Source organism: Diadema antillarum, unplaced genomic scaffold (assembly GCF_040938485.1).
Source record: "Diadema antillarum isolate AM-2024a unplaced genomic scaffold, OU_Dant_1.0 scf00000014, whole genome shotgun sequence".
In the NCBI taxonomy this organism is placed as follows: domain Eukaryota; kingdom Metazoa; phylum Echinodermata; class Echinoidea; order Diadematoida; family Diadematidae; genus Diadema; species Diadema antillarum.
Genome location: NW_027270903.1, coordinates 5,082,456 through 5,094,160, shown reverse-complemented (window position 1 = coordinate 5,094,160; position 11,705 = coordinate 5,082,456). Strand labels below are relative to the sequence as shown.

The window sequence follows — 11,705 nt, the reverse complement described above, 5'->3', positions numbered from 1 at the left end:
CAAACTATTGAAATATTGAACATTGAATATCTATTAGACGGCAAATCTCTGATCGGGTAGAGCACATAAGAGCTTCACATCCCCTTGGCAACCTTGGGTTCCAGCTCGATTTTAGAAATTTGTCCGTTTGTGGAATTTCTCGGTTGCCAAAGCAAACAGCCCTGAATGGGCCCTGTATAGTCAGACAATAATCTGTAGCACAAATTAAAAATGGATTGAAAGGGTTGTATTATCATGTATCATGTAATACAATAACATTGACAACAGTACAGGGGAATCATACTGATGAAGACGATAATAAAAGTCATAACAATTTCCAAATAACAACGTATATAGACAGAGAACAGAATTACAATACTACAAGAAAAGCTACATGGAAAACTCAGTAACAGGGTCTATTTCGTCTTTCCAAAAAGGACCTTCCTAATCCTGTCAGGCTGCACAGATCAATGGAGCTATCGTGGAGTAGAAGGAAAGGCATCGTGTGTTTCTGAATGTTGTGCGTTACATTTTTTTTTTTGTATGGTATGGCTACACGATATTTGTATCATCATTACAATATATTCGATCCATAGATATAGCATAAGATTATATATCATAGAACGTTGATATATTTTTTTTTACACATTAAGACTTTTTTTTTTGGGGGGGGGGGGATTTGACCCCCATGCCAAATTTCGAACTTTTACTCTCTTATCTTGAGAATATAGTGCAAACAATTCTCTACTTTTCCCAAACATGGCTTTAACACCGACTTTAAAGAAATGAAATGCAATCATGACATTATAGTCAGAGACTGTAATTACTTGTAACTGGCATAAATGATAGAAAACTATGGACGGAAACATTCATTCTCTCATGTTAGGGTGTACAAATTATTATGAAGGGCTGTCCTCCATTATCAATATAGCGGTAAGAGTTACAGAAAGTGTCCGGACGCCTGACCTAACGTTTTGAATTGAAGCTGTACTTCATTGCTATTTTGCGTCACTGTATGGATAAAAAAAATCGTTTTCGATGCGCTTTTGATTGTGCATAAACACGATAACCTGACATTAAGCTTTAGTGTTAATGTAAATCATAGTTGTTTGCAAAATTAGTTGAACTATAAAACGAAATCCTACTGAACTGAATGGCATGAACGTTCTTTCCAGAAGATTCGCCTGTCAGCATGGTCAGTTTCCTCTTTGGCAAAGAATTACTCGCCTCCTTTACCCGTTGTTGTTTTCTCACCTTTTGTACTTCCTTTGCTCATCGACTGCAAGTGAGGCTGGATAACGACTAGGCAAATTATACCGCGTGCTGTCAGAGGCTGAGCTCGAAAAAAAAAGAAGAAAAAAAAAACAGGTGCAACGGAATTTTCTCACGTCGGCTGACTGTGATGAGATTGAGGACACATCGAATCCACAATTCACCGGGATGATGGAAGTGATTGTGTCGTGTACAAAGACGAACGTGCTCACACGTGGTTGTGAGGTCTTTTCTCCACTTTCAAGCACGCAAAAGCTACTAAGATCTTTCTTCATGAGGAAAACATATTCAGTGACCTATTCCGACATTGGTGATAATGCTACTTGTTTGTTTATCTATTTTGTTGGGCTGTTGCCTAGCTGACCAATCAAATTAGAATATCTGTACTCGCGCACACACGAACAAATACACACACACGCACAGACATACACAGACATATCTCTTGTGCCACGTTCGCTCATTTGTCCGTAATTTTGTGACTTTTTTCAGAATTAAAATGCTGTTGTCACAATTCATTTCATGCTTAATGATCAGGAAAGGCGGCCGTCATTGCCGTAATTCCAATTTTCCATTCCTTAATTGGTATTCCTGGCCATTAACGCGGAAAACCGGCATGTCCTGGTCATATTGAATGATCACTTGCAAGACTAGATAATTAGACAGAAATAGATAGATAGATAGAAGATAGATAGATAAAAAACAAATGATTGCCGGATCAGTGAAGATTTTATAATACGAAAAGTCGATTTGTTGTTATTTTCTGCGAAATATACTATTCAAATCAGGAAAGGACAATATTACTATGCAAAACATAAAAGCAAAAGATTTAGGTTGCTTTGTGTTGAAATTGTAAATATAGTAACAGCACTGTCCCTAAACAAAACGTTATAGAATTCCTAGTTTATGAAAAAAAAAGCGACAGCGCATACTGTAATCATACGATAGCAAGGGCGAAAACATCATAGCTACATATAAGCAGAGGTTGACTTCGTTGGGTGCCATCTTCTGTAGTGACTACATGACTATACCACTACATAATAGGTCCTTTATACGTTCGCGCTATGAATCAACCTCAGCAAGTGGCGATGACAAACTGTGAAATGATATTTTCTTGTTGACGTGTGTAAAGCAGCAGTTGAGTTGTGTTTTCAGTTTAGTGTTTTTTTAGATGAAATCGCTATAGATATCGTGGACTTCATGTGAGAGTATGTGTGTGCAAGTGTAACATTGCAAGACTGCGCAATCTGATATTTGCAAGTTGTCTTTTTTTATTGTGAAATTTGTTCCTGTATGGGTATGAGAGTATGCAGGTTACCCTTTTATGATGATGATTCTGGAAAAGAACGAGGTCCAAAACAAATACCCCCGCACACACAAAAAGGATCACACACAGGCACAACAATTTTCCACATACAGACAGTTGTTTGTAATATCTGCATCCATTTGATAGATTGAAAAGCTCTCATTGTTTGCTCATCCCATGCTTATTCATAGGAAAATGAGGCCTTGTCATGGTGCTTCAATTTATAATGATTGATCGCATTTTCCCCTTTATCATTATCCCAAGCCATTCAAGCATTGATCGAAAATGCTTTAGGCAAATTAAGTGCTTGCTTGCGAGACCTTCTAAAATGATTACATCCATTTTCTTTCTCATATCATGTGCCTTTCAACGTTAAAGGGAGCGTATAGTTTTGTTTGGGACCTCACTTCAGTTTCTAAAATTTTTGGGTGAGATACTGAGAAACCTCTTATGAATTAATAACGAAAGAGCATGTAATTCCAAGTGGAATCCGAAATGGCTGGGATACGCAAAATAAAGCAATCCTCATGAGGTGGGACCCACTTTTATTACGAACATTTTGTTTTACTTTGTTTTTGGATGTCTCCGCCATTCTTAAACCGATTTGCATCAAACTTTGAATTCCTTTTAGAATTACATACTCTGTACCATCTAATAAGTAGTTTCTCGGTATCTCACAAAAGTAGAAAAAAAAACCCACCCAGCAACAGAAATTCTCATCTACACCAATACTATACCATCCCTTTAACCCTGTATCATGCCACGTTTATTTTCTATCCATAAGTTCGTGTGTGTAATTTCTGCACATTTGACTTGTTGGCACTGAAAAGGGTCAATGTACATTTATTTTTTTCTTCGTGTTACTATTTCTTCCCTCATTTTTCTTACAATTTCTTCTCGTTTGCTATGTACGATCTTGTTTCTTGTATCCTATTCCTTTCTTATTTTCTTCTTATTCTTGATTGATCTAGCAACATCGTTGGGCCCAACCATAGTATGCATATGTTGATATGAGTGTGCTAGATATTTCGTGTGTGTGTGTGTGTGTGTGTGTCTGTGTGTGAAGAGCTTGCTTCCAAAAGGGGCTAATAGATTTGTCACCTTTCAGAAGCAAGCTCTTCAAATATTTATACACTTTTTCAAGTGCGATTAAGTAGCACGAGTCCGATCAGGTTGAAGGGGCTTCTGTATGGTTTCACAGGTCTACATTTTTTTCCTTACGAATTGTATTAAACTTTCTTTGCATGCACGGATTTGGTTTTTTATATTATAACGTTTACGGGACAGCCAAACTTGGATGCAGGCACCAACTTCCTGCATTAACCTCTTTATATGTCACGTTCGCATTATCTATTCAAAACCACAAACCCGACTAAAATGATCAATAAATCGCCAATTGCCCACAACATACATTTCTAGCGATTCAATTCTTGCCTAGAGAAAGTATTTTATGTGGTGATTCGACTATCGAGCGGTGTTCACTACTCGAATTGCAAGTAAATCTCCAGTTTCTCCCACTGTTGTGTGCAAAAGTCATGCCCTATAATGAAGCAACTAGTGAAAGAAAAATAAATCAAAGCAAAACTTCATTTCTTTTCTAAATCTATGCGAAATATATTTCCAGAATAACACAAATCTAAAAGTTCCTTTGACTTGAAAACAGATGATTTCGAAAAGTATGACTACGATACCGTTTCAGAATAATGTGGCACACGGGGGGAGGGGGATGGGTTACGCCCGGGCACATAAAGAGTACAGATAGGTCAAAATTTTCTTCGTTTGAAACGAAAGTCCGTGTGTGCACCATTCATGCATTAGTAGTACTACCGGAAGATGTCGTCATTCCTCACCTCACGCACGCACACACGCACACACATACACACACACACACACACACACACACGCACGAACACGCACACACACACGCAACACCACCACGCAACTCTTCTTTAGGGTCAAAACTGAACTACATGACCACTGCTGTATTTAGCACCAAAACAAGAGCACAAAAGGATTTAGAGCAAATTCAAGAACTTCGTTTATTAAACGAAATATTCCATGTGGAAGAGACGGGGAGGGGACTCCTCAAGTAAGAAACTGGTAGACATTCATTAATCTATGTTGAACACAAATAAAACCGGTGCGGCGATTCGACGTGGTCGACATCCGTTAAAACAAACCGGCAAAGGTCTGACCTCAGCAGGGTGGCGAGTGCAGATATGTCGCGGTTGGCACCAAGAGTGCATCACGTCAGAATGACCACCCCGCCAATTCTACCAAAATCAGCAGACCTACGAAGCAATGAGAAATGGCAAATGTGTTTAGGAGACGTCAAACTTTATAGAACCCTACACTCATCAAGTGACGGGAAAAATAGAAGTAAACAATTTCGATAAGACAGGTTTTTGGACAGAAGTCATTGTTCAAAGGATTGATCCATTAAATGCAAGCTTGATTGGAGGTTGATGAAGGAAGCAAACACACAAACACACACACACACACACACAAACACACACACACACAAAACAGTCGTGCTATGTTCAACACAAACGGGGATTTTTAGGCAGTGATACTTCACAACATATTATCGTCTTTAATTTACAGTCGTTTAGATTTATTGGCTTTGAGGAGATGTTTCATAATGTACAGACACTCCCGAGTGCCGATAGCGCCAAAAATTAGTTTCATATCAAATTCAAGAATAAATTAACATATAGCTTTGCCTATAAATACAGTAATTTCAGTTATTGAAGTTTTGCTGCAGCATCGAACAACATCTTGCTTCTACGTCAACAAAATATTGAAGCACCAGCAGTTTGATAGGACCATTTGGACACTTGACCCAATAGCCGACATGAACAAATAGCGAGAAAAGGATAATTGTACTCACCGCTCCTCCCCATGGGCACCTGCACATGACAAAAACAAAATGCATTTAATCAATCAAATGATTCAAGGACTTTATAGTCTGCATGTCCTTCAAGGTTATTGTCGAGCATTTATATATCTTTTTTCACTACTGAACATTCTGTTTGTACAATATTTCTATCACGGTTTGTTTAGGTAAAGCTATAAACCGGGTTTCAAAATGCCACTTGTCTTTCATGCCGACCATGTCGGTTGCTGCAAATACAAATTTTGTGGCCGAAATTTGATCATAATTATAATGGCAGATTCTTGTCGGGTGTTTTTTGTTTTAGTACATTTCCTAGGTTACACTGTTTTCAATGAATCTAAATATCGAACGTGTCGACGCAGCAAAGTCGTCAATTTTAGCCATTCAATCGAAAACCTCTTATACTTTGAATCGACCGCACACTGCCTGTGTCAGTCTTCCGAGTTTCAACTAATGAATTTTATTGCAAAACGAGCTGAGACTTGGATATATTTGTGATCATAGCTGCTCACATCCAAAATAAGAAAATTGATTTTTTTTTTTACTAATCACAATTCCAAATATAGTGTAATGCAACGGGACCTCGTAATTTCAAATGCCCAACTGTGACGATGTAACTGTTTTGCGAGAAAACTCTTTTCTGAAGAAATGATGGAAGGGCTCACCCTCTGTAGAAGACGGATAGTGGCGATTCCATGTCGCTCCTGTTAAATAAGAAGAAAACAGTTCCAAATGGCTAAATAATTGTGAGAGAGGTTTAAGTGGTGGAGATAGGTCAAAAAGCCATCTTTTGGTGTGCAAGTAATGAAACCCTTATTGGTAGATTTGACGAGCAAAGGTGTGCCCATTTAAGATAAAGCCGATACTTCCCTGTTGGCTTGTTGTTGCTACCGACATAACTATTAGATGATGAAATTTCTGGCAAAAAAAAGTTAACGTATCAATCCAATACGGATTGAAACTTAAGACACCAAAATCCATTTGGGAAAATTGTTTGCCGGACACGATCTTTAGTGGCCCCGGACCACTAGCGTGACTAGCTAACGTCAATTCCAACACGACACGACACGACAACTCACTGGGTTTGTTGAAATTGGCTGGTATTGCAGATGGCGTTCACAGCGTCTGAGAGGATGGAGGCGTAGCTGTCGAGGAACTGGTTCAGTTTGGTAGCCACGGCTTGCAAGGTATCTATGGGAGAGGGAGAAGTGGTTAGAAAACATGACAGGGTAAGATACCATCCTTTTCTCCATGACCTATCAACTCGCATGGTTTCGTCTTAGTGTGAAAGATGTGGTTTCAGTCTTTGAGCAAAACCATCGTGTACTAAATGAAATTCCAATCACAACCCCTCACTTTACCCAAAAATTCACCCATGGGAAGAATCTAAGTTTTAAACGGCTTTCAATTTTCAGTTTTTGATTTGGGATGCAAGACAAATTTCAATTTGGGATGCAAGACAAATTTCAATTTGGGATGCAAGACAAATTTCAATTTGGGATGCAAGACAAATTTCAATTTGGGATGCAAGACAAATTTCAATTTGGGATGCAAGACGAATTTCAATTTGGGATGCAAGACGAATTTCAATTTGGGATGCAAGACGAATTTCAATTTGGGATGCAAGACGAATTTCAATTTGGGATGCAAGACGAATTTCAATTTGGGATGCAAGACGAATTTCAATTTGGGATGCAAGACGAATTTCAATTTGGGATGCAAGACGAATTTCAATTTGGGATGCAAGACGAATTTCAATTTGGGATGCAAGACGAATTTCAATTTGGGATGCAAGACAAATTTTAATTTGGGATGCAAGACAAATTTTAATTAGGGAAGCAAGACAAATTTTAATTTGGGATGCAAGACAAACTTTAATATGGGATGCAAGACAAATTTTTAATTTGAGTTGCAAGACAAATTGCATTTGTACTTGACAATTGCATTTGAGGTGGATAAATTTGCCCACTTTTCAAAGATGTCCCGAACAATGTACGAGGTCAAAGAGGCAATGTGAAAGATTATCACTCCCCGACTGTATAGTTTTCATAATTATGTAGGTGTTAACGATTTGAATGTTCAAAAGCTTGCTTCATTTCGGATCTGATTTAGGAAACGTATCATTATCAAGAATAATGCCTATGCGTCGACACGTATTGCCAAACCGTCGTGAGTATTTTGATTCAGTTTGTGGGAATGGATCATTACATTAGGCTGCGTTCACATAGAAGTATACTATTCGGGTATTCGGGCTCGTTTTTCGAGGGCACGCGAATAGCTTGAATCGAACGATAGGATTTCCTCACACCGGTTCACATAAGAGGGCACTATTCGAAAGTACCGAATAGCTGCGAATAGTATAGCAAAGTGGGAATCGAGCTTGTTCGATTTCCTTGCAGCGTATACCGTCTCTCGTTTATGAAATAATGACACTTTTGGTCTGGATTTGCCCTTTAGCAAAAATAAGCATATTGTTAATAAGATTTGCTGGGATGTGGGAGGAAGAAATCCTCACTGCATGGGATGGTGAGTTGACGGTGCGGGTGATGGTGTACTCTGTGCCCGAATACCGAATACCGAATACTTCTATGCGAACGCAGCCTTAGGATTACATTATTTTGGGGCAAAATAACTGTCCAGGCACTACACAGGTCAACGATATCACAGATTATCAGTCCACAACCAAGTTAACCTAGCTGCAAAAGGTACTCGTTTATGAAAAGTTTCTCAACTCGTACCGTTATCGATGTCCTTCTGGTTGACCTTCTGGATGACGTAGTCCAGTCCGCTGGCCAGACGCATGGCCTGCTGTTGCTTGGCCTGCAGGTCGGTGCTCTTCTGGGCAATGTACTGGAGGGCGATGGCAAACTTTGGCACGGCCTGGCTCTGGCAGGAGAACACGTGGCTAAGGTCAACTGGAGGATGATAAAAATGGGAAGTGCAATGTAATTCTTCAAACTATAGCTACATTAAACTTGCTAAGGTAAAAAGAGCAAGTGCAATCGGTACACTTGGGTTTGCGTCCGACAATTAATAGTGTACAAGCTAGCCTATCGCACAGTAAACTTATGCGTGAGCAAAATTTCGAGCCATAAGTATTCAGCAATATGCCAGTATTGACGTAATTTCCAGTGACTAAAGATGCAAAATTGAAATTTGGACGTGACGAGATCGAAATAATCTCCATGAAATCATATTAACAAGTTTCCTTCTATTGTGAAGCTTCAAGGTTTAAGGCCAAACAATTCACCAAGTTTAACCGGGTTACTGGTGGCCTGTGTACTAGTCTAAGTGTATGGGGATTTCAGAATTGAGTATGCGAATGATTGAAAACGGGGAATCATGGAGTCGCGTTTAGATTTACACATTCTTACGCTCGAAAACCAAATGCATTCAAGTTCCGACAAGGAATCGATACACACCTTGGGGTACATCAATTTGTGGGATGTCGATCTGTTGCTTAGCAGCGGACGACTGTAGGATGTTGATCTGTAAGAGAAGTGAAATCGCGTCAAATTTCGAGATACTCTCTCATTGGGCCTGGTACGTTCCCACCTAGATAAAATTCAAAGCAGCATCATCGTCTTGTCTTGAAACCCTATTACCATTACAATTATCAATTTCATTAAGTTATCATTTATTCGGCTTTCACTCACAAATGTCAATTACACGATACAGAATCGGAACGTACCGTTTTCTTCCGCTTTGGTTGTCACTGGACATTCTAAAAGCTTTAAATTTAAATCACTTCCGTTTCAATTTGATAGACTTAGCTGAATACCACGTTATCAAAATCTTTTATTGCACAGAATTAAAAAAAAATGGATTGTGGATAAATTTACTGATGATCAATCCAAATTTATTAACACTGGATCGACTAGACCTAGTTTAGAACATTGTCATACCTTTGATTGGAATGCCCCAGTCCACGCCGCATTGGCACGTTCATGGCACGTTTAATCTCAAGTTTCTCACTAAAAATTCCATCTTTTTCTTTCAACGAAGTAATTTACAAATCGGGATTGAATTAAATCCAGTTTGTAAATACTTCGTAGATTAGTAGCGATGTACTCCATCTGCTAGATTCTAGTCGCAAGGATATTCCGAAGCTTTGGAAGAAAGCCCAAAGGAAAAAGAAAGTCCCAGATAACGAGTTATTATAGTCTATAATAGCAATAGAATGATAAACTAGTGTAAACTGGAGTTGAGTAAATCAAGGCAAATTAGGAATAGGGATAAATGAACGTCTGTGAGTCTAGATTTTTTTTTTCTCTATAACAGAACATGCATTTTAATTCAACGGTATGTTGGAAACATGTTAAATCAAACATGTTTCATTAATGTTGAAGTCTTGGGAGCAATTTTTGCTTTGTGGTTTACAGCAAAAATTGTTCATGTCATAATACACATTCAAAGAAAATACGAGTGCGTGGTAGACGTACCTTTGCCTGGAGAGTAGAAATGGCCAGGTAGAGGGGGGAAAGTGTTTCGACCACTGCCATGTGGCCGATACTCTGCAGCATCGGGACGGACTCGGCCATGTGACTTGCCTGCTGCTGTTGGTGCTGGTCATCCGACGTCTGGTGCGTGGGCGCGGCAGCTGCCATGGAGACGATGAAAAGGACTGCGACGATGGACTTCATGTTGGCAAAATTGGGACTTCTCGAGATCCGAAAAGTGTCAGGCAAAATTGGCTGATGCTGATTCGGGAGCTGAGACGGGGTAGGTGAAGTAGTGTTCCTCCGGACGGCGCGGCTGACAACAGAATAATACCTAAGGTTAACTTGCTCTATGATTTTATAGCAGTTTGTATGGCAAGTTCCGATGGAAGAAAATGTATGCGTGTATGTGTGTGTTTGGGTGTATGACACAGAATTTCAAGGCAGCAGGGATACATTTCCAATCAAAGCGTGGTTAAGTGTTTTCTATATTTCAAATTAGAAGGCGTCAACCAAAACGAAGGCAAATGAATATTCAGCGACTCAGTAAAGTGCATGCCGTGAATGGCACCTGCACTACAGAATTTCAAGCGTGAAAAAAAGAAAATCATGCGATGAGGTAATGCATATGCATGTTTAGTCACTGTTAAACGGAAATGTGAGCAGAGCTTTGTTAAACATTTCACCTGTGCGTTCCAACATGAGCGAACCACATGACTTCACATTGTAGGTGGCATTTGCACGAGGATAATTTACGTTTAAAGGTCAATGACAAGTACACAAACTTTCTCAGATGATCTTTATTTTTGCACATACAGAAATCACATCTGAAAACTGGCATAACCGAGGTGACAGCACGTCCGGATGTAGAATTAAAGCGTGAAACTAAACAATGTCATGAGAGAATGAAACAATGTGCCAGTCCAAAACTCTGCAATAAATGATGGACCTACATCGAAGTTATACCTGGTACATGTAACACGCCTTTTTGACCACCTTAGAAAGAATGAGCGATTTGTGATTGAATGTGTATGTTTGTGTGTGTGCGCTTTAAAAGTTTTGGCGGGCCATTGAATTGGGAGTCTTATGTTGCGAGATTCTCATCGCTCATAAGTACTGCACTTTTCTTTTCTTGGGTAAAGATTCTTGTGAACGTTAATATCACATAATATTGTAAATACATGTCGAAATGTGATGAAGCGTCTTCGATTCTTGTTTTTGTTTATTTATTTATCTATTACTATCATTATTTTTGCATATCACTCAGGTTATTTCCCTCAACTTGTAAAAGGAGTGGAAATCGCTTTAATTCAAAAGGCCCCGCCTAGCGCTCAAGCAAAGCTAGCCACCTTCATAACTTCGCTTTGCACAGAAGCTCCGCCCTTCGTTGCGGAATAGTTAATACAGACCAGTACACCTACTCCTCATTCCTAATTGGTGGAACTGCTGTATGTAAATCGCAAATACTTCGCTCGCCTTCCGCTTACCTTAGGCTGCGTTCACATGGAAGTATTCGGTATTCGTATTCTGTATTCGGTATTCGCTATTCGCTATTCGAGCACCGAATACACCATCACCCGCACCGTCAACTCACCATCCCATGTAGTGAGGATTTCTTCCTCCTACATCGCAGCAAATCTTATTAACGATTTCTAAACTGCATCGGAATGTTAGTCTACATGCTTATTTTTGCTAAAGGGCAAATCCAGACATAAATTGTCATTATTTCATAAACGAGAGACGGTATACGCTGCAAAATCGAACAAGTTCGATTCCCACTTTGCTATACTATTCGCAGCTATTCGGTACTTTCGAA

General features: G+C 39.3%; 1 protein-coding gene across 1 annotated transcript; it reads right to left on the bottom strand.

Moving 5' to 3' along the window:
• Positions 1 to 4,613: 4,613 nt before the first annotated feature.
• On the bottom strand, positions 4,614 to 10,093 carry LOC139723041 (sperm-activating peptides-like). Its single transcript, XM_071634319.1, has 7 exons — positions 9,893 to 10,093; positions 8,873 to 8,939; positions 8,189 to 8,365; positions 6,530 to 6,641; positions 6,116 to 6,154; positions 5,445 to 5,463; positions 4,614 to 4,845 (listed from the first exon to the last, which is right to left on the bottom strand). The coding sequence occupies exons 1-7, from the start codon at positions 10,091 to 10,093 to the stop codon at positions 4,837 to 4,839; spliced, it is 624 nt and encodes a 207-aa protein (XP_071490420.1). The 3' UTR covers positions 4,614 to 4,836.
• Between the last annotated feature and the right edge of the window lie 1,612 nt (positions 10,094 to 11,705).

Excerpts from the sequence above, each read along its gene's own strand:
- LOC139723041 (XM_071634319.1), bottom strand. The coding sequence starts at position 10,093 with ATGAAGTCCATCGTCGCAGTCCTTTTCATCGTCTCCATGGCAGCTGCC. Across the intron at positions 8,366-8,872 it reads ACAAATTGATGTACCCCAAG|TTGACCTTAGCCACGTGTTC; the intron begins GTGTGTATCGAT and ends ATCATCCTCCAG. Across the intron at positions 6,642-8,188 it reads CCAGAAGGACATCGATAACG|ATACCTTGCAAGCCGTGGCT; the intron begins GTACGAGTTGAG and ends CCTCTCCCATAG.